This window comes from Varanus komodoensis, unplaced genomic scaffold (genome assembly GCF_004798865.1).
Source record: "Varanus komodoensis strain SLA01 unplaced genomic scaffold, ASM479886v1 scaffold39, whole genome shotgun sequence".
Classification (NCBI taxonomy): domain Eukaryota; kingdom Metazoa; phylum Chordata; class Lepidosauria; order Squamata; family Varanidae; genus Varanus; species Varanus komodoensis.
Window position 1 is genome coordinate 7,610,775 of NW_025335922.1, and position 24,450 is coordinate 7,635,224.

The following is a 24,450-nucleotide window of genomic DNA, read 5'->3' on the forward strand; positions in this document are numbered from 1 at the left end:
AGAGAGAGAGAGAGAGAGAGAGAGAGAGAGAGAGAACAATATACATCCTCATTATATTAGCTTATGACAGCATTCCTGTAGGAAGCTGGAGGAGCAAGCTGAAAGAGAAGCTCCTACAGTGCAGATGTGCATGGCAGAGCTGTAAATAATCTGCATTTCCAGAAATTCCCCTGCACAGGCGTGGGCCCCCCTGCTTACCTAGCATGGAACAATAGCAGCCAATACCTCTTGCTGCACTGATATGCCTAGAATTCAGACGGTGTGCATCATTGCAGGATTTCCTAGCTGATTATCTAGGAACACACAATCCATGTGTTTGCATATTTTGCTTCAGCTAATCATGTAGAGCGGCAGTTATAGCTCTACATGGCAGCAAAATTCTGTTCCCCACAATCACAGGAAATAGTGTCCTACACCCCAGCCTGGACTTAGGATGCGTGCATCAAGTACCCAGCCAAATAGAAATAGTTTCAAAAAGTGTTTTGGCAATGCTTGAGGGAATTCTCAGAAACAAGGGGTTAATATCCCAGCCCTTCAATGTTATGAGGATGCTTCCTTTGCCTGATGGACCCCACAGAAGACTTCTTAAGGTGCCATTATGTTTCTTCAAAGTGTTCAGTGCTCCTGACTGTCCTATTGTGATAGCCAGGGGAACAAAGTTGGACAGACAGGGAGTGACTGGCATAGCCACAGGGACCAACCACAGGGTATTCTGCTGGCCCTCTCCCCCCAATAACTTGGACCCAGCCCCGCAACAAGGTTACCTACCTGATACAGAGAAGCTAGTAGGAAGAACAGGCTGTGCTGACAATGCTCTGGACCTGGGCGGGGGGGCTCATGAGAGTGAATCAAATACAAAAAGGATGAGATGCTGACAACCTAATTGCAAGAAGAACTTGATAATGCATTGACATGCTGGCATGTGTGGCAACCTTACATGGGAAGGGTTTATTTTGTTTTACAGCCCCCTCTCCAAGCAAAGAAAAAACGTCATCAGCTGTGTAACTGTGCATGATTCCCCCTACTCCGATTCCTCTGGCAACAACAGTCCCTACACAGTGCAGCACCGTGGAAACAACAATAATGGAAATAGCTATGATACAAAGGGAGCACTGGAAACTCACTGCAATGGCAATCCCCGGACAATCATTGTACCGCCACTGAAAACGCAGGCCAGCGAGGTGTTAGTAGAATGTGATAGCTTGGTACCAGGTATGTTTGCAGCATCCTTCAGAGAAAAAGCGAGGCTGAAACACCTTAGAACAACTTTCTCCAACCTGATGACCTCCAGCTGTGTTGCACTGCAAATCCCAGCATGCCACAGACAGCCATGCTGGCAGTTGCGTTACACAGCTGGAGGGACCAGGCTGCGGAACTCTGCCTTTTGGAAGCATTTTGATTCACACAATCATCCTGCATGATTTGCAGCACAGAGCTTGCCATATTGTCCAGACCCAGGGAGGTGTATGGAGGTAAGGCTGGCTTCCAAACAAGCCCAGTGAGGTTGACTTTGCCATAGTTGCAGGACTCTACAACAAGCCATGGGGTTCCGAGGTGGTTTCCAAGTTACCCTACCACACACCTGGCTGGATGCAGGTGACAGAGCAATTTGTGGCCCATGAGGATAGCCAGGCAAATTGTACAGCATGTAACTGGCTTGTGGGTAGAAGGGAAAAGAAGCCATTGTGGCTTCTTTTATTTGGTGATCATGCGAACCTGGCCAGTGTGTACAGATCACCGGAGGTGTTTGGGTGTCCTCAGTAGTCCCTAGCAGATTTAGTCACACACATCCTAGGAGGATGTGCTAGCAGGAAAACAGGAAGCGTTTTTTTTTCTTTTTAAGGGAACATCCCCCAAAGGCAGGCAAGGGGAACTCCCGAATGTGCTAAGAGTTTTATAAGCAATTTTCTTCATAATTTGGAGGAAAAAAACTTGTTTCTAGGCAAATTACTCTTAATGGATTAAATACGAATAAGGTACATTTCACTAGAAGAGGGGTATTGATGAGTGAAATCCAGCTTGCTTGGGGTTTCAGTTTGGCTATCCAGACAACTAGGCCAAAAGCGGTTCAGCACCCCTGCTCTGAAGCTTCTGATGACTGTTGCACTTAAATTCAATCATGAATGTATGTTATTTCCCCTCCCAGTCACCACCAGTCACCACTCATCCTCCTACAAGTCGAAGTCCTCCAGCATTGTGACCTCCACCAGCGGTCACTCTTCAGGGAGCTCGTCTGGAGCCATTGCCTACAGGCAGCAGCGGCCAGGACCACATTTCCAGCAGCAGCAGCCTCTTAATCTCAGCCAGGTGAGTCACAGAGGATGCGGCCTGTAGGCAAAGAAGGTGCTGCAAGATCGTGTGGTAGCTACCCAAGGAATCACATGGCCTGAGCCTATGCGGAAGGCCAGCTGGGTCCACTCAGAGCAACTCATGGAATATTAGCAGTGCTAGTCTGGGTTCAGCGGAGGAGATTAGGAATTTTTACCAGAGATCTAAGAAGTAGGTGTGGAAGGGAGCCCTATTTTATCCTGTTGTGTTGTATGATCTTAATTATTGTGAACATCTCAGATAGCTTTGCCTATGGGGCAGTAGAGAAATGTAATACATATATCAGTGCACACACACACAGCTAAAAAAGGGTGCCCATAAATGTGAGACTCACGTTCAAATGATTGCATCCATTTGCAGGGCTAATAAATGCAAAGGTCTGCCTCCCTTTTCCTCTTCCACAGCTCCCCACCCCACTGGGCAAACAAATCTGCAGTAGCAGAGGTAGTAGTGGGCACACCACCTCCTCAGCAGACCTTTCTGGAGTATCTGCTGCCATAAGTAAGTTGTTAGGCCAGAGGAGAGCAAGAGAAGAGGATGGGGATGTATAAGTACTTGCAAGCATCTGACATGGATGCTTGCAAGATTGCAGCCTTTTTATGATTGGGCATCAGCAACAGGCTGACAAACCAGAAACCCAAAGGAGGGAAATGAATGCAGTTCCCCAGCTAAAAGGTTTCATCAGAGTCCAGAGCCAGCGGTAATCACTCAGGCCCGAGCAGCATCTAGTCAAGAATGGTGAGTTGACTGTATGAAGAAAGTGGCAGGGAAACAGGGGGCCTGAAAAGCCAAGAGGTAGGAATCATGAACAAAGACATAAGAGGAATGCAAGTCCCCACTTACCAGACAAAGCCCAAAATGGATTATAGAGTCATTGCCAATCAAAGTGCTTGATATGGCTTGGTATATTTCACTTAGCATTTGAATTGCATCCTGTACAAAAGCTCCTAAATACATCTCTAGGCTGGAGGCAAGGTAGCAGCCAGCCTGAAATGTTTGCATGGCCCAAGAAGTGACTTGTGAATAGTAGCTAGAGTTGCTCAAAAGCAAATGTGTAAGGCTGGGAACAAGAATTCAGGGGATTTGTTTTAATCTTTAATGACCTGAAGCTCTGCACCAGCTACTATGAGGACTTCCTTCTCCCAGCAGACTTGCTCTGTGAATGTGACTATTAAAATGGTTTTGTGTTGTTTTTATACTGTAAGCTGTCTTGAGAAGTCTATGGCCTTGGAAGGTGGCTAGAAAAGGATTAATAACATAAATACTATCTTGCGACTGGAGATGCATTAAGGATCCAATACCGAGATGAAAATCTGGTGAATTTTCATTATATGGATTCCGGTTTGCCAGTCCTATGCTGGAGTCAGCTCACTGTGGTATAAAGTGAGCCAGTTCATGGACTTTAATCTTCAGCACAGGGCACATCTTATTCATTAAAAAAGCTAAGGAAATTTGCATAGAGTAAGCCAGTTTTACACAAATCATGCATAACCAGCCCATTAAGATCCTTCTTAGAAATTTGTTGCCAAGTGCCTGACCTCAAAAGCTAAGTGGATAGGAACGCAGGGGAGGGTCTTTTCAGTTATGAACCCTAATGTGAAGTGCAGTCCCCAGGGAGAGATCGCCTGGTGCTGAATTTTATGTTTTTTTTCAGCACCAAGTGAGGACTTTTTTTTTTTTTAATTTTCCCTTATGGTGAGCTTGTAAACACTGTTTTATACTGTCCCTAGAAACATAGAAAAGTACCCTATACCATATTGGACTGTTTGTTCATCCACCTTCTATAGTCTTTAATTGTGCTCCAAAGTCTTACACAAATATCTCGTCTATCATCTGTTGCTGATGTTTTTCCTTAAAAGAATAAGGTTAAATGTTTTCAATTGGAGATACCAGGAATTGAGCTTTATAAAAAACAAGAGGACAGGTCCCTGCCCCAAGAAACTTACAATCTAAAAGTCTATGCAGAAGAGGCAACAGAGGAATGGAAGGCTGCATAAACAGGGCAAGAGCATGCATGCAGTTGCATGTATTCAGTCTTAATTATAGTAGGTTTTCTTAGTTTTCTTAATTATAGAAAAACAGCATGATTTCTTGGATTTTTCTGTCTCTCTTTTCTGAATTCAAATGCCTTCCTAAAACCTGTCCATAAATCTCCTTTTACATATGGAAGTGCCCTTAGGAGATAGGATCCTTTAAAAATACACACACACTTTTGAGATTCGGTCAGTTGCAAAGGTGTGCATTTTTTTGTCCTGTGGGTCCGGGTCTAGACCCTGGATCCTTCTGGCACCTCATGGTCCTGGGGGGCATCGGGTGCACGCCAGCTCTTGCCATCATTTAATTGCTGTTCCTTTTGAACAGGCCCAGCAGCACATCACGACGGATCGCACAGGGAGTCATCGGCGACAGCAAGCCTACATCACTCCAACCATTGCTCAGGCGCCCTATTCCTTCCCACACAACAGCCCCAGCCATGGCACGGTCCACCCGCACCTGGCTGCGGCCGCTGCTGCTCATCTCCCCACCCAGCCTCATCTCTACACGTACACTGCGCCTGCCGCGTTGGGCTCCACTGGCACCGTGGCCCATTTGGTGGCTTCCCAAGGTTCAGCTCGTCATGCGGTGCAGCACACCACGTACCCGGCCAGCATTGTCCATCAGGTCCCCGTCAGCATGGGCCCTCGTGTCCTTCCGTCGCCCACGATCCACCCCAGTCAGTATCAAGCCCAGTTTGCCCACCAGACCTATATCAGTGCATCTCCAGCCTCAGTCTACACTGGATACCCCCTGAGCCCCACAAAGGTCAACCAGTACCCTTACATCTAAACACTGGAACGAGGAAGCGTCATGGCATACAATGAGGGGAACGGGCGGCTTGTATGCTGAAGAACGTTTCAGGCAAATGAACAATGCAGTGGGAGGCTCAAACAAAACTTGAACAAAGGAGACTTTGAAGAGGAAATGAGAGAAGAGGCGATACCAGTCCTACACTTTTTATTTAAAAAAAAGATAAGAAAAAAAGAATAAAAAGAATGAAAAACAAATGTACAAAAAAAAACCCATTCTGTACCAAACCACATAGTGGAAAAAGCAAAGGACCTTAGTTGTGTGGTCCTGTTTTTGGATAACTTCACCAATAGACTTTTACAAATTATTTTCATCTGATTACAGGAGACTACATTTAGGAATTTGCTGTTCAAACCTCCTAATACAAAGTTTCATAGGTGTTTGGGTATATTTTTTTTAATTCAACCATGATGCATAGAAATTAGGGATTTATCCAGTATTTCAAAAGGGTTATCGCTTTGTCATTGTTGCTGTAACCCAAAATAAAAAAAATCCATAAAAGTGTGATGTGTTTTCTGTTGGGAGGATCAATAGAGGAACCAGCAAAGGATGAGGGATGTTTTGGATTTTTCCAGCTCTCTCTGTCTCAGGCTTAGCAGCACTAGTAGGCTGGAGAAACTGACACTAAGCAGAAAACACTATCTGGCGGAATTGAGGCAATGGGGAGATTGGTTCTTAATCTGAGTGCCCTGGATAAATCCCTGAGAAATGTTATTCGTAAAAGAAAAAACTTAATAATGAACAATAGAATCTCATCTTCCTTACTTTCCTTCCTCCTCCTTTCTTTCTTTCTTTGGATAACCCCTCGCCTTTGGCAGTCCAATCCTAACATCTCCTGCTCCAGGGTCATGAGCTGTTCCAATAGCTCATTCATCCCAGTGTCACAAAGCATTACAGTGACATTGCACCGGTTTCTTGGAGCAGGTACACAATCCCAAGTGCTTAGGATTGGGCTGTTAGTGTAGGAGTAGAGGTTCTAGCTGGCCCTTGGTAGAATGTAGCACCATACCATACATACACCCTTTTTTCTACTTTTTGTTGAATTCCAATGATACCAATAGACTATTCCTCAGTGTGATTGCACAAAAAAGTGATATAACATAGGCATGTAACAAATGTGATTGTCCAGGTATAGATGTGTGTGTGTGTGTGTGAGAGAGAGAGAGAGAGAGAGAGAGTGCGCACGTGCGCGCTGATGCTGCCTTCTCTTGTGGTGTGGTCCTCAGCACAGCCATTACAAACTGTCACAGTCTTAGTTTTACATCATTCCCTTGTAGTGCCTTACCAAACTACAGTTGCGGTTTTAAGGGTTTACTTCCACTGGTACTCCTAGAAACTGACTGAGGCTGGTTGGAATTTAATCTCAGCTCTTTTTCTTCTTTTTAGTGCGCTTCATTGTTGCTTTCCTTCTTTTAGACCTTTTGTTATTGAACTGTCTTTCTTGGGTAAGTTGCAAGGGTCAAGGAAGGATCTATGGAAATGTTTGAAAAAGAGAGTGGGCCTAGCAAGATTTTTTGGGAACTGAAATGACTGGACTGTCTGTTAGACCCTAAAGCAGCTTTCCAAGTAGTTCCATTTCATTGAAGGAGTTAATGATAGAATTTCCTGTCCAGATGTTTTGCTCCCCCCCATAATTCTTTGCAGTCTAGTATTCTTACTAAAAGATAAACAGAAAAGGGGACTTCTAGGCTTGCTTTGGATCAGAAATATCTAGTACCTCATGTTAAATTGCTATGTCTGAACTGGGATGTGAGGGTGGGGGGAGATGATTACCTGGGAAGGACTCTATATGTTTTCACTTGAATGTTTTCAGTGGGAAAAGAAATACAAGAATGAGAGGAATTCTTTCTAGAGCATCAGACTCAGTTTTGCTCCAGAAGATACTTTTCTGGAGAAGCTATTGCACTGGCACCTGAGCAGGTTGGGCAGCCGAGTCCTTGGCCCAGGCTATGCTTTCTTTCCAGGAGTAGGGTGTGATCGTGTGTGCCGAAGAAATCCTGGAGCTAGACCTAGTTAGAGAAGCCATGATGAGATCCATCGTGGTGTAGAAGCTAAACTTTAAATTCTGTTTTCTTCACTTCTTCCCACCTCATTCTTACCGTGGTTTTAAAAAAAGTTCAGATTTTCTGGCTGGATTCTGTATCCTCTGCTCCAAATAGTCTGAACTACTTTTTTCAAGTTTTCCAAAGAGAAGCTTTTATACAGTAAAAAAGTAAAAGGGTTGAGGGAAATGTTACTGCTACGCCAATGCAAGTGGGTGTTTTTGCTGTGTCAGTGCTCCGTGTTTTTCCCCCTGTGGAGATTTACTTGTACGGGTGGTCTGAGACCTGTCCTGTAACAGGACGTATACCTGCACAGTATCTCAGTACCACTACAGCTGAATTTGTGGCTTCAGAAAAGGAGTGTTTAGGCAATATGGTAAGATGTTGGGATAAGGCAGGTCAGTTAGCTAAGAGAAGAGGGAGGGGTCCCAGGGATGGTTAAGTCGAAAGGTTTCTCAGGAGGTAAGTTGGCAAGAAAGACAAGCACAGTTGTAAGATCTAGAAACAGGCATGCATGCCTTGCATGGAGGAAAGAAGGGCTCTCATTATGACTACTTTGCTGGACACAAGTTACATGGCAAACCCTCAAATACAGTCTTTTAGCCATTTTTCTCCCTCCCCATAAGGACAGTAATACCAGCCTGGTCTTTCTTTGGTTCATACACCTTACATATTCCTGTTCTGAAGAACACTCTCTCTGGTACCCATCCCGTTAAAGAAGTTCTGTACTTTCACAATGTAATATACTTCATTCCTCTTCTATCTCATCACATTTGGAATGGAAGCTTTGTGCTGCTTGTGTCATTACGAAGGAGTTTGGGTTTTTTGTTTTCACTGTGCTGTTATTAATTTTAATGTTATAATTATATTTTACTCTTTGTTCTAATTGCACATGCATTCCTGCATCTTTGTTGTTATTGTTGTTGTTGTTGTTATTATTTCTTAATAGAGTATTGGTTGTTAATGAAGTAGGGTTTCTTCTGTGTCGGTGACACAGAACAGTTCTCGCCCACATAGGTTTTGCGGGGAAAGAAAGACAAGGACAGTCTGACTGAGAGAGGAACCAAGGGATGTGACAGGAAATTATGACTTCCTGCAGTGCAAATAAGTGGTGGTGAGGCTCAGGCTCAGACAGTCCCCTCTGTAGCCTTTCACATGAGGTAGGGAGGGGGTCCTAAGCATGCACTTCTGGTTCTGAAATAGCCACAGTTCCCCGTGATGTCCAAACCCAGGAAGCTCTGAATTGTTCACCAGCAGCTTGGCCTTAGCTTGCTTTCTCTAATCTTTGTTTAAGCAAACCACAGTTCCAAGTTTAAACATTGTGGGACACTCTGGTTACTTGAAAACCAGAAACAAATGTTTCTTGTATCCTTGGGAAGGAGAAGCATGCAAGCTCAAAGTGTGTTCACATGGTGTGTTCACACGGGGGGCAATCCTGGCTTCTTACTAGATCTGAACAATGCCAGTGGGATAGCCTCACAACATCTTGTGAGTAAACCATTTTAGGCACAAATGGTTCAGAAATGGATTCAAGAAGGATATGAGGATCATGAAGATACTGATCTTGCGTGGTAGAAGCTAATGTCCGGTGCATTGCTGTGGTATAGAATAATAGGGCAAAACCACAACCCTTTATTACAGGATTGGAGGTGTCCTGTAATAAATTAGTTAAGTTTCTACTTTAAAACTCCAGTGGTGACTAAGAGCGAGGTTTTATCATCTGAGTGCAGTGACATTTATGGGGCCAGCTAAGGAGAAGTTATGACTTGAATTATTAGCTATTTAAAAACTGAAAAACTCCAAAACTCAGAATAAGACATGGTCTGTTTTGTCCTTGGATGTTGTTTATGATTACAATAATAACCATATGGCCAAAATAGTTTGCATTTTCTCCTTCCCAAAGCATTTTCTTCTTACGCTTGCAAATACTTTTAGTACAAAATACTGAAGTACAAAATATAAAGAAGTACAAAAGACTTCTAGTACAAAATGATCTAAGATTTTCTTTTCTCCATCCTCATTTTTCACTACAAAACTGAGGATGTCTGTTGTCTTCTGCAGGATGCTATTTGGTCAAGCATATTCTTAAAGCTCAGCATTTGGGCATATTTAACACATTAATATTTATTGGTATATCAGGAATGTGTGTGATTGTCTGATTTGTGGCAAGAAAGGAAGACAGATAGAACTGGCTTTAGTTGTTCATTTTAAAATGTTTTATTAATATATTTTACTTTTACTTTTTATGTGTGTCTGTGTCTCTGTGTTATTTTCAGTGTAGAATATTTCCAATACTGTAGGAACAGGGAATCTAAAGATTTTTGAAGTGGAGGCAACAACATTCACAAATTGTACAGGAGGTGCTTCCCCACCACCTGCCATGGTTGGAAAAAACTTTAACAGCATAGGGTCAGATGGTGGATTAGTTAGAGAGGCAAGACTGAGGTGAGGAGGTAGTGAAATAAAATATCCAGAGGGGATATTTGTGTTTGCTGTTCCAGTGATGGGGAATGTCTGGCCCCTTCCCCAGTTGTTGGTGGACTGCAATTCCAGTCAACCCTAGCCAACATAGTTGGGGTGAGGAATGATGGAAGTTGCAGTCCAACAGCATCTGGCGGGCTGCACACTCCTCATCCCTATGCTGTGGCAACAGGAATATGTGCATTTCTTTTAGAGAAGGAGATGGAGGTAATGTTTTACTGAATATAGTAAGCCACTGAAGTTATTTTTAGACATAGTGAATATCGTCTTTACCATGGGGAGAGAGGTGTGGCATGTCTAGCACAACATTTGGCAACCTGGCACTCTCCACGTGTGCTGGACAACACATTCCATTGGCTCCAGTCAGGAGATACCTAGTGGTCAGGATGCAGAGGATGGTCCAGAGCATCTGAAGGGTGCTCATGCAGGCCTCCCGCCACCTGATCGGTATACTGCAGTGTTATCGAAGCTGAGGAGCACAGCTAGCATTCCATAACATCAGCAGGACCCACCACTAGCTAGAGTTTTCTAAAGCCACCAGAAATGTGCTGAAATTTTTCCAAACAGGTAATTGGAGCTCATAGGAGGAAACACTAGTTGCAGATCTCACTTCCAGAATGCAAAACGCTCGTGTTTTGATTTGTTTCTGGGGCAGCTCTAGTTGTGCCCAGGGTGTTTTCTGCTGGCACAATTTCATCAGCAGAGGCAGGTGGGGCAATATTGGATACTGCCAAGAAAGTAGACTGGGAATTAGATATGAGTGAGTAATCGAATGAGAATGATTTCCCTGATGCTGTGCTGCCCAACCCAGTATCCTTCAGATGTCTTGGGTGACAACTGGTATCATCCCTGCCCATTGGTCACATATTAGCTAGGAATGGTGGATGTTGTAGTCAAATATATACAGACGGTGCAAGGTTATGGAGAGCTGAATTGGGGGATGATGCTGTTAATTCATCAGCATGCCCTTTGGAGTTCTTCGCGAATCTCTGGGGAAAGTGGCTTAAGATGTGTGAAAGGATGTAACAGTTTAATAGCGGCACTAGTGTGTACCATTGAGGAAACAAAGGCTGTAATCTGATACATACTTCTGTACCTAGCAATAAGTATTAAAGTCAGTCTGGCTTTTTGTCTGGATAGGCATCTGTAGGATTGCATTGTTAAACTGCTGCAGCATTTTTGAGAAGTGGTTCTTTGGAAGGTGCTAGACTGTAAACTGCAGTAGCTGTTGCCCACAAGTGCATCTTGCAATGCTGTTAGAATGAAGCAAGGAACCCTTTCACCAGATCAGTTTCCTTGCATAGGCAGGGGATGGAGAGGATGAGATCCATCATGTTCATCTTTTGGTGATTCCTAATAGTACATCTCCAAATGTTTAAATGCAATGGAGGACCTACTTCCAGAAGGAAACAAGAGAAGACGTAGATTTCCCCTGCTCCCCTTGTCCCTCATCCTACAGGCAAGACCCCTTTAACAACTTGATGCCGTTGTCTGAAGAAGTAATTCCAGTTTCAGTGAACTTGGGCCCTGTACCTGTCAAGGTTTAATATTTTCCACCTTTCCCCTCACTTTAGTAGCTCAGTCATATCACAGCCCAATGAAATAATACTGTCTCTCCTTCCTTTTTTCCATACCTCTTTAAGGGAGCATGCCTCAGAATTTGGCTTGAAAAGAAATTACAATTTACCAAATTTGAAGGGAAATTAAATCCCATGACTTTTTTTAACCAAAGATTTTAAAAAATGAATAAATATTTAAATTAGAGCATGTCTTTGTCCACTAAAGATTTCAGTCACGTCATGAGTGACATGATATGGAATGCCATTTTTCTTTTGGCTGCCTTTCTGGTTTTGTCACACTCACTATCCTTCAAATGTGAATCTGAAGAAGTTTGCTTGGGAGATTTCAGTCGTGTTCACTGCTGTTGGCCGAAATGTCAGTAGGTGCCTGGTGAAAGGGAGACAAATGCTTGTGTCACTCAGAAATCGTTACAATAATCATTCTATTATCCATGGCAATCGCTATAGCGTATAGATTTGCTAAGCTGCCTCTTAGAACCAAGCTTCTGTCAACTCTTTTTGTTTCTATAATATGTGACTATCATGCCTTAGTAACCAGCATCTGCTGTCCCAGTCAGAGTCAGTACTGCAACAAAGCCACGTTGCAGATCTATGCAGCTGCATGAAAGGAAACTGCCTCACCAGCCCTGTCAGTGTGGGAACTTCCATGCCTAGGGATAAGCTTTGGTTTTCCCAAGTAAGATCTATCCTTCAGAGGATTAGCTGGAAGAAGCCCTTTCCTGTTCTGCTCATTTTGTCATTAACAGCTTTCCCCAATCAGGTGCCTGCCAGATATGTTGGACTGCAACTCCCATAGTTCCCAGCTGAGCTATCTGGGGATTGTGGGAAGTGTTGTCTAGCACATCTGGAGGACACCAGGTTGGGGAAGGCTGAGAATAGTTTGCCCCTCTCCTTCCGTCTTTATCCTGTAGGTGATATTTTAGGCCAGTAAATCTGTACTCATGGACTCCTGTGGCCCATTTGAAAATCCTCCAGCCAACTCTGCAGACAACCTGTTTTGCACCATCCCATATGGCTTGTTGTGCATCCTCTGAGTCTTTCGGAGTCTTGTTTTCTTTGGTTCCTGCACCTGTAGTTGGAGTGAAAGACAAGATGCTCTCGAGCCTTTCTTCCTTCCCTTGCTTGCTCTGTCTTACCAGGGCCTGTAGAAATCCTGATTGTATAAATTCCTAGTATATAAGCTAAAACTTGTTTGGCCCCAGTTAGCTGATCAAATTGAGCGAAGCACCCCTCATCCTACAGGACTTGTAGGGCAATATGAGTAGTTGTATCCCAGGTCATTGCTGCAATATTTTATGTGAGGCACAGCTTTTTTTTGGGGGGGGGGGGCTGCTGCTGCTCTAGAATTGGTCCATGACTGATCATCAGAACATGGCCTACCTAATACACTGCTGTGTTCTACCATTACTTTGGGTAGCTGGATTTCATAGTAATGTTTATTTGAGTCATGTCATTGTAAGGATTGGGCTCAAAATAGTTGGCTAAAAACCTCAGTGTGTTTTCTGTAGATACTTAGTCCTATCCTTGGGTAGTGGCAGTGGTGGGGAAATAGCTGCATGGGAACGCTTATATGTTTGCTGGATTTTCCTAGCTGGGCAAGCAGAAGGGTGATACCAGTGAATGTAAACAATCTCTTATAGCAGAAGAAACACATATGTAGCAAGTATGTAATTTTAAGTGGGCAATTACTAAAAGTTGTCAGGAGCCTCCAATACCTTGTTTTTCTGAATATAGCAAATAAGAGTGAAACTCTCATTTCTCACGTACGGGTTAGTATTGTCCTTCCAGTTTTAGCAGTGCTGCTATACCAGACTTGATGTGTTCATATTAAGAAAAATAAAGTTGTATATTAATCTTTTGCTTAATGTAGTTAAACCAAGAAAGGCAATACTAAAGGCATATTTTTTCCAAATATGATATTTTTACTGCACTGATAAATATTGTAACATCTCTAATCCTAACTCTTCAGCTGATGGGGGAGCTGCATGCCAGTCACCCAAACACTTGTGTGTGAATGGTACCTAGGGGGCATCTCTCTCCTTCCTTCCTCCTTTCTTCCTTCCTTCCAGAGGTGGGGCAACACTGCTGAAAGTAAGAGAATGTTTATCTCACTTTCAGGACAAAGCCAAGGACTTATTAAGTTGTTGGGATGGAGCAGATAATAACAGAGACATATTTGTTTGTTTGTTTGTTTTAAGTCGATAAATGAGGAAATTTTAAACATTTGGTCTGGAATTTCTATTAGAAAATATATGCATTTGCCATCAATCTTGTTGTTTTTTTAAAAACTTTCTTCAATAGTTTTTGCATTCCCCCTTGTTTTCTTGTTTTCTATGGTTCTAGAGTAGTGTCTCTGTGTTCTAGATGCTTCTAACTTTCTAGAACTCACTGACTCCATTGGAAGCAAACCCACCTGATCAGGATTCTGGATTTGAGTTGCATTAACTGAGATCCTAGAATTCTGACAGAACACTTTGTTTTATATATAAAGAAGGATTAAAATACTTACCTTACAAAAACTGTGACCTAATGGCAATAATTACCTCAAATGTGGGCATTCATCTTGGCTTTAGCCTTTTTTTCCTGAAAACATGTAGCCAGCTTGAATTTGGAGTTTAAAGATACATAAATTATGCTAACTGTATGGGCGGGAATATTGATAAATGCCCACTCTGGTCATTGTTGCTTTGAGTGATTCTTTAAAAATAAAATGATGAAACCAAGGATTAAATTACTTTTTATGTATTTTAATTAATTGTGATGTTGAAATGCACATGTAATTATATATGTTCATAGCTACTGTAAAATGCTTCTGCCTTTGCGAAGAAGATATTTAATGAATCACATTTTAAACCAATATGAACTGAACAGACTGTGGTTACTAAAAGATTTCTGGCTACATTTTATAGTTATAGTGTTTTATAGTTTACATTTAAACTGGTACTTTCTAACTAAGTGTTCTGTTTTTAATAGTATCTTCAGAATCTCAGCACTACTATCCCTTTACATTTTTATTTTGCCCTTTTAAGAGCAAAAGTAGAAGTGTGTCTTCAAATATGTGCATTCTGTTCTGAGATATAACATAGTAGTAGAAAGTCAGATCAGATAAAGTAATTCCAAAGTTAAGAAAAAAAAATCACTCCATGCATGTTGAAAGTATAGCAAGTATAGTCCAACAGATGACCTATTTATTTTTGAATTAAGAAGGAAAAATATGGAAACTATTGGGGATGAATCAGAAGCACAAGAATTCCCAACTAGCTATTTCACTTAGGTGGCAATCCTAAACAAATTTACCAAGGTGTAAACCCTAATAAACACAGTGGGGGTTACTTCTGAGTAAAAGTGTGTAGGATTGCACTATTAAGATCCGAGCCTGAACAGAAATACCTGTTTAATGAGAACAAAGGGTATTTAGAACAAGGGGTGGGATTGGATAGCTGAGTGGCTCAGCGCTAGGTCACACAAATCCGTCATTGTGTGTTTATGGGCTCTATAATCACATGACGCAGAATCATGATGATGTGCTTAGAAAGATCTCGTAAATGGCAATCATGGATATCAAGTGCATTATGCATGACCTTTAGGAGAAAATTGGGATGCACTGCCCTTGGTATGTGTTGTCCCACGCCTCAGTGTGGATCAGTTGGAAATATTTAAATGCAGGAATGGCCACTAGCACTCCACGTGGATGTCCACAGTTGGGAAAACCTGGGAAAGTCCTCAAATGTTGAATGATTGCTTGCAGAGACAACAAATCCTTGGATTGGATTGGAAAACAATGACAGGCAGCGTTGTAATTTTGTTGCTATGCGTTTCTCTCTCCTATATTTCTCATTATACTTGTCACTCTAGATCTATTTGGAACCCCTAAACTAAATATGAAGAACTTGACCAATTCCTTGTAAATTTAATTTGCCTGTTAGCCAATGATGGTATATTGAATGCTGTTTCTTTATTATTGATTGTAGTGAACTATGTGTTTGGATGTAAATGGTCTTTCGGTTTCCTCTTTTTCTTTCAGTTCTGCCTATATCTGTTTATATGTGGGGTTTTCTTTCTTTCTTTCTTTCTTTCTTTCTTTCTTTCTTTCTTTCTTTCTTTCAGTCAAGTAACCTAACCAATTAATACAAATGGAAATGTTTTGCTGAGCAAAGAAGTGTTTTTAGACAATAAAAGAAATGAAATGAATACATCAACACATGCAGGAGAACTGGCACAAAGGTCATTATATTTGAACAGCTGGGCTTCATTGTGGAACCCACCACCTCAGCAGAGTTCCTCGCTTTGTTCTGTGCCAGCATATTCATGGGTTACAAGGAGGAGGGAGAAAAGCAGTGCTTTTAGGCCCCAGTTAAAAAGACGTCTTCCACTGAATGCCTTGGAAGGCCCCTGCCCATGCCCCCGCAGGAAATCCATCGAAAACCACAGCATCCTCACTATAGCTCACTTTACCAAAGTGATAACTTGGCATGAAGCTGCATCCTTTTGAAAGCCAAATGGGAAGCTTGTTTTGATTGCAGGCCTTAAGAAAGCCTGAAGAGGTAGGCTTCAGAAGCCCTTCGGCACAGTTAACAGCAGCTACCCAGCAACCACTTGTTCTTCCTTTTGTGTCAGCTGGCTTTGGAAATACTCACTCATTCATTTTCAGGAGCTACAGGTTTTCTTTTTTAAAACTCTGGTCTTGGAGTCTGTAAAGCACGTAAGGGGTTTTTAACACGACAGATCCATAGTCCTTTGACTCTTCCTGGTTCCTCAGAAAGGGAAACACAACCTGCAGTGCTTCCCCTATGGGTTGGCCACATGCAACACTTCTGTCTTTTTGTCTGCTAAATTCGGATATTTATTCTCAAAGTGCTCTTTCCCTGGCTGTCCCAAGGTGCAGCTTTTGAGGCACAGAACCTGGCCTTCATACCTTGTGCTTCATCAGCTTAGTAAAAGGAGAAAAAAACAAGGCATTTTTTCCGCCAAAATTGTACACAGACGAAATTGGAATTTATCATCTGCAAAGTTTACACCATTTTTTTTTCCATATGAGAGGACGACAGTAGCTTTATTTGAAAGGGGAGAAAGAAAGGAAGTACCTTGGCATTTGAGAGTCTATATTGTGGTAGTTAAAAAACACACTAGAGAACATATGTGGGAATATTTGGGTCCTTTTGACATAACTAAAATGATACTCTATATCTGCTTAGTGCCCATAAACCCAATATGCTCTGAATGGACAGGAAAATATACACTACACAATAACTTTGAAAAAAAGAGAGCAAGAGAGAGGGCAAAAATCTTGAACTACTTTCTAAAACACAAAAAGCACCCCGACCCTCTCACCTGCTTGATATTTCAAAGGGTTCTGTTTCCTATATACTATATCATCTCAGTTAAAAAAACCCCATGAAAGCCCTGATTGGTTGTATTCTTTCACTGTATGGTTCTGTATTGAGTGTTAATCCATGTTAAAACTTTGTGGAAATTATTGTGTGCAACAGTATTTTCTTGTGTATTGTTTATTTTCTTTTATTTTCTGTGAATTGTCCCCTTTTATCTTTCTTTTTTCCCTTTTGTTACTTGTTATTTTTTTCCTTCTGGTAATGTCTTTGAAAAAAAAAACCAGAAAAGAAACTGATGTGTTGTAGAACTATATGTAACCTACTCCTTAGTCTCATATTATAGGTATGTTATAAGAATGGATATTTTACTTGGCTTTAGAATGTTTTACAAGAAAACTAATTCTTAACCAATCAAGTTCTTGCTACTAAAAAAAAAAATAATGCTTGTGTTTCTCATCATGACATTGTGTGCTTCTAATTAATAATCATTTTCGTTGTAGAAAAATGGAGTGAATTTATATTAGACTTGAAAACTAATAATAGCATTGTAAATTTATGAGATGATTTTAACAGAAAAAAGCATTATAGAAGAATATAGTTATTTTAACTGTAATATTACTAACTGTAGGGTGAGAAAGGGGGTCCCGTTGTGGTGAACTATGTTATAGCTTGTTATTCACAGTTTCTTTTTGATCATTTTTTCGGTCTCTGAGGTGAAACGAGTTATTAATCAGAATTTGTAAACTCACATATGCATATTGTATATGTGTAGAAATGTAATCACACTTTGTCTTGGAATTACATTAAACGGTTTTAAATCACTGAACCGTCTGCTTGTCTTTTAACTGGGATGGGTATGCTTGACCTCCCTTAGACTTGCTTTCAAATTCTTCAAAAGTTTTGGAAACTGTCTGAGCCCAAGTTGACCTGCATGACCCAAGTGCTTCCTTTTTTTAAATTAAAAGCATTTGGAAGCAGAGCATACAAAGTCTGTCACTTGTGAGCTTTATAATCTCATTACTCATAATCAGTGAATTCACTGATTAGTAGGATTCCTGTTGGATTAGGAATGTCAATGGCCTTCTGAGAAGATAAATGATGTATTCTACCTGTCTTTCCTGTACCTGTTGGGATACTAAATCTTAATACTTTTTATATCCCTCCTGCCCATCATGGGTCAAGCTGTCTCCTAGAGCACTTACAGTTAAAATTCATGCAAAGATGCGGACAAATTCAGGAATGTGTGTGTGGTCAATCTCTTGTGACTCTTGATGTCTGAATGTTAGGTTATTGATTTATAATATTGGTAGTCCATTTATCAATCTGATGATGATGATGGTAGTATCTGCTCCAGTGGGAAAGAATGGAAGTACTCTGCTGAGGCAGGCTGATGCTAAAAATGTTGACCCACATTAGCAGCCATTCCATCTTCTGACCTCTAATAACTGGCGATAGCCGTTGCCTGGAGAAGATGTAGTTCCCTAGCATCTGAGCTCGGTTTCAGTAAAGGATTCTGATTGGTTTGTTGTACTAGGGCAGGGGTCCTCAAATTTTTCAACGGGGCCAGTTGAAAGGTGCCGGCGATGGGCACGGGTCACAAAGGCGGTGCGGGCGGGGGGGGGGGCACACACTGCCAGGTGAGGGCGGGTGCAGGCAGAGATCCTTTTCTCCGAGCGAGTCCAAAACAATCTCTGCGCGAGCAAGCCGCTGCCTCGCCACATGCGTGCGTGCACGCAGGGTGAGTCCAAAACCTCTATGGCGGGCTGGATAAATGGGCATGGCGGGCCGGATCCGGCTCATGGGCTTGAGGACCCATATACTAGGGAATGTGGAAGGCTGGTGTAATTAACAGTGCAATTCTGCAGTGGACGTGTTGTTTTTCAAAAGCAGGAGCAATTTGCAAAGCAGATCTCCACGTTACATCACCTCCTGCCCACATGAAAACAACATGATTCTTGCTGTAACTGTGCCAAGACAGAAACAGCTACAAAAATGATTGAAATCACCTTAGATATGCTGTTGCAGGGTTTCAAGGCTAAAATGAAGCTTTGTGAGCCGCTTGCGAGAAGGGGTTCTCCACAAGAAGAAAAATGGCAGGATATCAATGCAATGTAATAATAATAGTCGTGGTGGCTATATGTTACCTTCGGTATTAGAGGTGCTGCACCTGGAAACATGAGTGGGAGGTGCCATTGCTCTCTTGTCCTGGATGTGGGCTTCTCATAGGCACCTGAATAGCTGCTGTGGGAACAGAAAGCTAGATAGGACCTTGGCCTGGTTCAGCGTGGGCCTTATATTTTTAGGGACGTTTTCCTACAAGGTTTTAAAGAGGGATTAGACCACGTCATAGAGGAGAAATCTGTTCATATCTACTAATCACAATGGCTAGGTTTGGAGGCAACATATCGCTGAACACCTAGGAAGAAACAGCAGGTGAAGGCTACGACTTTCATGCCCTCCACATAGGCATCCCAAAAGTGTTTGATTTGTCACTGTGGAAACAGAATACTAGGCTGGGTGCACCAATGCTGTGATCTGGCAGGACTTTCCGTGTTGTGTTAAAGATGCTCCAGTCCTTGAAGCTGGTATTCTCTCCACCTTTTTCGGGGGTGGGAGGAATTCTGGGGAGGGTTTAAAAAGTAGAGCCCACCGCCAGCCCGTGTTGTGTCGTGTTGAGAGAATGCCTTGATCTTTAACCCAAAATTTCCCTCTTTTGGTTTGGTCCCCAGTAAGCTGTACCTACAACACTATACCAGAGATTCTTAACCTCTGCTCCACAGACCACTGGGGGCTGTGAGCGCAATTCAACTGATCTGTTGAAAGGCTGGGGAAATATCAAGAATGCCAGTGTCTGTCCCTGCATTTGATTAACTTCTGTCATTAAGATATGAGCCATGCATATGCTTTGATTTACAGAACAAAATGGTTTATGAAGTGGTCTGCCAACATGCAGAATAATTTTCAGTTGTCTGTGAAAAAAATGGAAGGCTGAGAACTGCAGTTCTGTACTGCTCCAGAAAAGAGGAGGGACAAACTAAAAACTTTCAACGCAGGCATTTTTTTCTGAGGGTTGCCTGGACACACTGTATGCTCCCCCCTCCGCCCCCCGTAAGTTTTCACTAAGCTATTCAAATATGACAACAGCAGCAACAGCAAGCACAGATGCTGAGATATTATTAGTAGCCGCAATGGAGTTGGGAAGAAATAAAAAGGAAGTATTTCTATGTTGAGGGAAACCCCAAGATTTGCAGAAGTAGAAAAATTCTCTACTGAAATGGGAGGAAGGGAGGGAGGGTGAAAAGAGGGCAAAGGAAAGGAAAGGAAAACCCCTAAGGAAGCAACCTTCCCCTGTATGAAAACAGCCCAATGACAGAGAAGCAGATTGAGGAGCCCTGGATTAAAGAGGAAGCTGGGTCTGCAGAGGTGCAAAGCTTGGCACCCCAGCCCCTTTCCCTCCCCAGTTGTCCTGATAAAACGCAGGGCATTGGGCATGGTGGACAGGGCCACCACTGTGCCAAGCAGCTTGCACTGGATGCTTCTGAGTTCAGAGGCTGATGAGCGTCCCTGCCATCAGTCACTGAGAGTAGCCCTGTGAAAGCCAGTGGGCCACTCGCAATGGTCAGCGGGCCGTATCTGGCCCTGGTCTTTCCCTTCTGCCTTGCACAATCCTCTAAAGAGTGGGGCCAGCGGATTCTGTTGCACCCACTGCCTCCACTACTTCTGTGTGAGAGATTTTGCACTTCCTAGAGCAGGGGTCCTCAAACTTTTTCAACAGGGGCCTGTTGAAAGGCAGTGGTGACCAGCACGGGCCGGTGAGGCAGGGGTGCCCAGGGGCACGGGCCGGTGAGGTGGTGTCTGGCACGCACGAGGCAGCATCGGGTGCACGAGGCAGCAATTCGCTCGCTTGCTCGCTCGCTCAGAGATCTCCCAGCGAGTCCAAAACCATCTTGGAGTGAGCAAGCCACCGCCTCCCCACCTGTGGTGGGCCGGATCCTGAGGACCCATGTCCTAGAGGAAGCCCTCATATAAGCAGAAATGCTTGTTTCTAGAAGAGGAAAGTTGGTGGGAATTCATTATGTAAGCTTTTATTTTCCCCCATAGAAGAGTTTTCCCACTTGTTTCGGGGTACCTGAAGCATTGCCATTGTGCAAGGTGTGGAGAGCTGCCCAAGAATCAGCAGGGGTATCGGCACCCCTCTGGATACCAGCCATCATTAAAATAAGTCTCACTGATTTCAATGGGTCTACTCTAAGCATGAATGTATCTAATAGTTTGCTATGTCATTTAGTGCTACTGAAGGACTTTTTTTTTGAATATGTTTTTTCCTAAATAAACCTAACACAAAGAAAAAACTAAAAACAACATCAGTCATCAGAAACATCAGACCTACTGGGTCAGCCCCCCACATTTTTTTCTTTTTATGTTAAACTATAAACATGTTTAAGTCTATGCAAAGTCCTGTTTCTCTAGCCAATAATAAAAAGAGTCCCAAGTTTGATAGAAGTCTGCATCTTCTTTCTCCTTCAGTGACAAAGTCAGTCTGTCCATTTCTGCACAGTCCAAGATCTTTTTTAAAATCAATTTGTCAGTAGGTGGCTCTTCACTCTTCCAGTGCTGGGCACATGCAATCCTAGAAAGCTTTCAAACTTGGCATAATTTTGCACCCCTCCCCAATTTCCCCCTTCTGTGCATTTGATCATGGTGGCAGAATGAAGTAGTAAACATTTGCATTAGATTTGTATAAATATTGTACAAATATGCAAGCATACATAAAAACTTCCCTCATATAGTAAGATTAGAACATCAAAGAGAAGACTTCACTAAATGTTTTCCTTGATTTATCAGTGTACTAGTTTTTACTTTTAGTGTGCATTTAAAAATATACTTTAGTGGAATTGACTGCAATTTTATATAATGTGTTAGGATATGAACTATCTTGAAGGAATGGATCAGCCAAACAAGGTTGGTTAAATGGGATAAAGAAATGGAGGTAGGGGATATTTAGAAGCATGGCTCCTTCAACTGCTGAAGTAAAATAATCCAGTATTTTGTCTCCTTGGCCTGTATCATCACTCTGTGGACCATGAAGATGGATTGTGATCGCCCTGGGCATATTGGGTCATTCCCCTGGCCTGCCACTCACCTCCATAAGTGTTTGGGGTTTATTTGAATAGTGCTATCAGTCAGCATGAGTTGTCCTGGTTCAACCAAGAATCAATTTGGATGCCAGGAAGTACAAGGACCCCTAGGGTATGAAATTCCATGGGAGGTAGTTGAAGTCCCATTGGTGAGGGTGTGCAAGGATAGGCTTGGTCATGCACATGGGAGGCATGTCATGAGCAGAGCTGGCTGGAGCTGGGGGTCAGACTAGATGACCCTGGAGACCCCTTCTGACTTGCTCTGTTTCTCTGTTTCTACGTCCTAAAGCAATGCCTTGCCAGTCTATTGGACAATAACTTTCTTTGAAAGGAAACCAAACCTCCTTGCATGCTGGAACATCTCACCCATGGTGAGATTCGGTGAAAGCACCATCGATAAGGTATGCTTTGTACATTGTGTTTAGAACTCACCTCAGGTTCCAGAATCTCTGAAAGCTCAGTGTGATTACATTTCTAAATATGGTGCCCTCATCATTTTACACATGTGGAGTGGCCAGGGCCAGCCCAAAATGTTTTGTTGCTGAAGGTAAAGGGCAAGATGGTGCCCCCTTCCATTCCATCTACAGAAGTTGACCAGGCTTCCCACAGGGGCAGCCTTTTCCATGGCACCTGGGGGGCAGTAGGTGAGCTTACAGATCCCTCCTGCTCCAACATTTCCTTGTTCCAGGACAAGTAAATTTGATTTAAAAAAAACCAACACATAAATATTAGCATCTCTTTTAAACAGTAGGATTTGCAGAAATTTGAGTTTTGTACATAAATCAGTGTATCTATAATGGAGAACCATCATCACTGAAAGATACAATCCTATATGTACTTAATTAGGAGTAAGTCTTATTGAATTCAGTGGGGCTTGCTTCCAAGTATCTGTTACATTTGTTTAAAAGAAAGAAATTAGTTCAGACAGCAAAATCTGACACTTCAAAGTGAGATACTGTTTATAAATGCATAACGGCTGTGTGACCAGCAGACACGGCAGATTTTGTAGCTGTGGAGGATATTCAGAAATTTCTGCCTATTGACTCTCCGTCCGGTTTGCTCCATTATACACATTCAGGTGCATTGCTGTATCCTGCACTGTCTACCAGGATCCAGCAGAGGATGCTAAGTACCTGCTAAGGCAAAGAACAGACCTTAGCTAAGCCAAAATCTATTTTTAAACCCATGACACCATCATCAGTTCTGCTAGCACAGTAATAATTGGATGCAAATTTTGCCCTCCTTCCATCTCATCACATGGAACATTGTATAAATGTGCAATACATACAGAATCTGCTTTGAAAGATTAATAAAATGCAGGCACAAGTCTAAGAGTATTTAAAGAAATGGATGTGAAGAGGTGGAAAACTGGGTGAGTTTGACTGTTCTCAGTCATGTTTGCTAACAAGCCAAGATTCAAAGCCATTGTTTATGTAATAGGAATGCAATAAGGAACTTCAGTTAAGTTTTAAACCACTGAACTCCCAGAGGCTATACTGGAGTTACAGGAAAGAGGGCAGTATAAGTCTGTTGCTCACTAGCACTCCTGAACACACCACAGCAAATCACTTTACTTATTTAAACATGCAGCCAGTGTCACAGCAGTGCTGGTTTGCAAGGATGCTGCACTGTTCTTTTGGATTAGCAGGGATGCTGACGTCATTGGACACCCCTCACCATCCCTGTTTCCGTTGAGTTTAGCTGCAGTCCTGGCAGCAGTTGGGGATGGGTGGGTGTACGCCCTTTTATAATGTATTTCATGGGGGCAGCAATTAGGATTTATTAGCATTACAAAGGACTTGCTTCTGCTGGGTGTAATAATGGGAAGGAACTACTGGGTTCAGTCTGAATAGGTAGTACTTCTGGGAGGAATCCTGGAGTAATTAACACACTCTGGTTCTGGCATGGGGAGAGAATGGTTACAGCCTGTAAGAGCTCTGTAAAAAACCAAACAAAACTCTTGTTTAAACAAAAATTCAGTGTTTGTTTATAAAACAGAGTGCCCACTTCTCTAAGGTACAATACAGCACCTCTCAAACAGTGAAGGTAAAACTGCTGGAGTGTTGGAATGGACAGAGCTGCTTGAATTTGGATCCCCTTTTTGGCTCACTTTCTGGGTGTGACTTGTATTTCTAAGTTTACTACTGTAGCCTGTATGTTACTCTATACGTCTACTCCCATGTGAATCTGAGTCCCTGAGATAAGTGGTAGAGGCACTGCTCCAAATACTTCTGCCCGGTCTGGAGGTAGTGGGAGACAGGGTCTCCTTGGTTGTAGCACCTCATCTCTGTAATGCCTTCTCTGGAAGAATTTGGTTAAGTTTGATTTCTACTCAATATTTCTGCAAAGGCTGTTAGCTATTTGTGGACTGCTTCCAGGTTTAGTTTAATCAAGAGTGAAAAAACACCCAAAGAGAATCTGCTGGGCGTGTGTAATCAAAAGAACGTTTACAATATATTCAGACATACAGGAAAAGATGCGGCATGTAGGCAGTCCCAGAAAGGGCTACAAAGATGAAGTCTGTACAAGAAGCTTTTATAACCTACCATTACATACCGTTTGGAGGAGGGGTGTAGGATCAGGTGTGGGATCAGAGTATACTAGAGGCACATTAGGATAAAACAGAAGGAATTCGGACAACACAATACAAAAAGAACCTTAGGACAGGGAAACCATTAGCATATCCAATAGGATGCCTACAGGG

General features: G+C 42.5%; 1 protein-coding gene across 2 annotated transcripts in view; it reads left to right on the forward strand.

The window, feature by feature from the left end:
* The window catches only part of HIPK2 (homeodomain interacting protein kinase 2), a 196,301-nt gene extending 178,871 nt beyond the window's left edge, over positions 1-17,430 (forward strand). For both annotated transcript variants that reach the window (XM_044441131.1, XM_044441130.1), the window contains exons 13-15: positions 965-1,212; positions 2,147-2,307; positions 4,690-17,430. In XM_044441131.1, the coding sequence (XP_044297066.1) occupies positions 965-1,212; positions 2,147-2,307; positions 4,690-5,154 (874 nt within the window). In that variant the 3' untranslated portion in view covers positions 5,155-17,430. The remainder of the gene's footprint in view (positions 1-964; positions 1,213-2,146; positions 2,308-4,689) is intronic.
* The last annotated feature ends 7,020 nt before the right edge of the window (positions 17,431-24,450 follow it).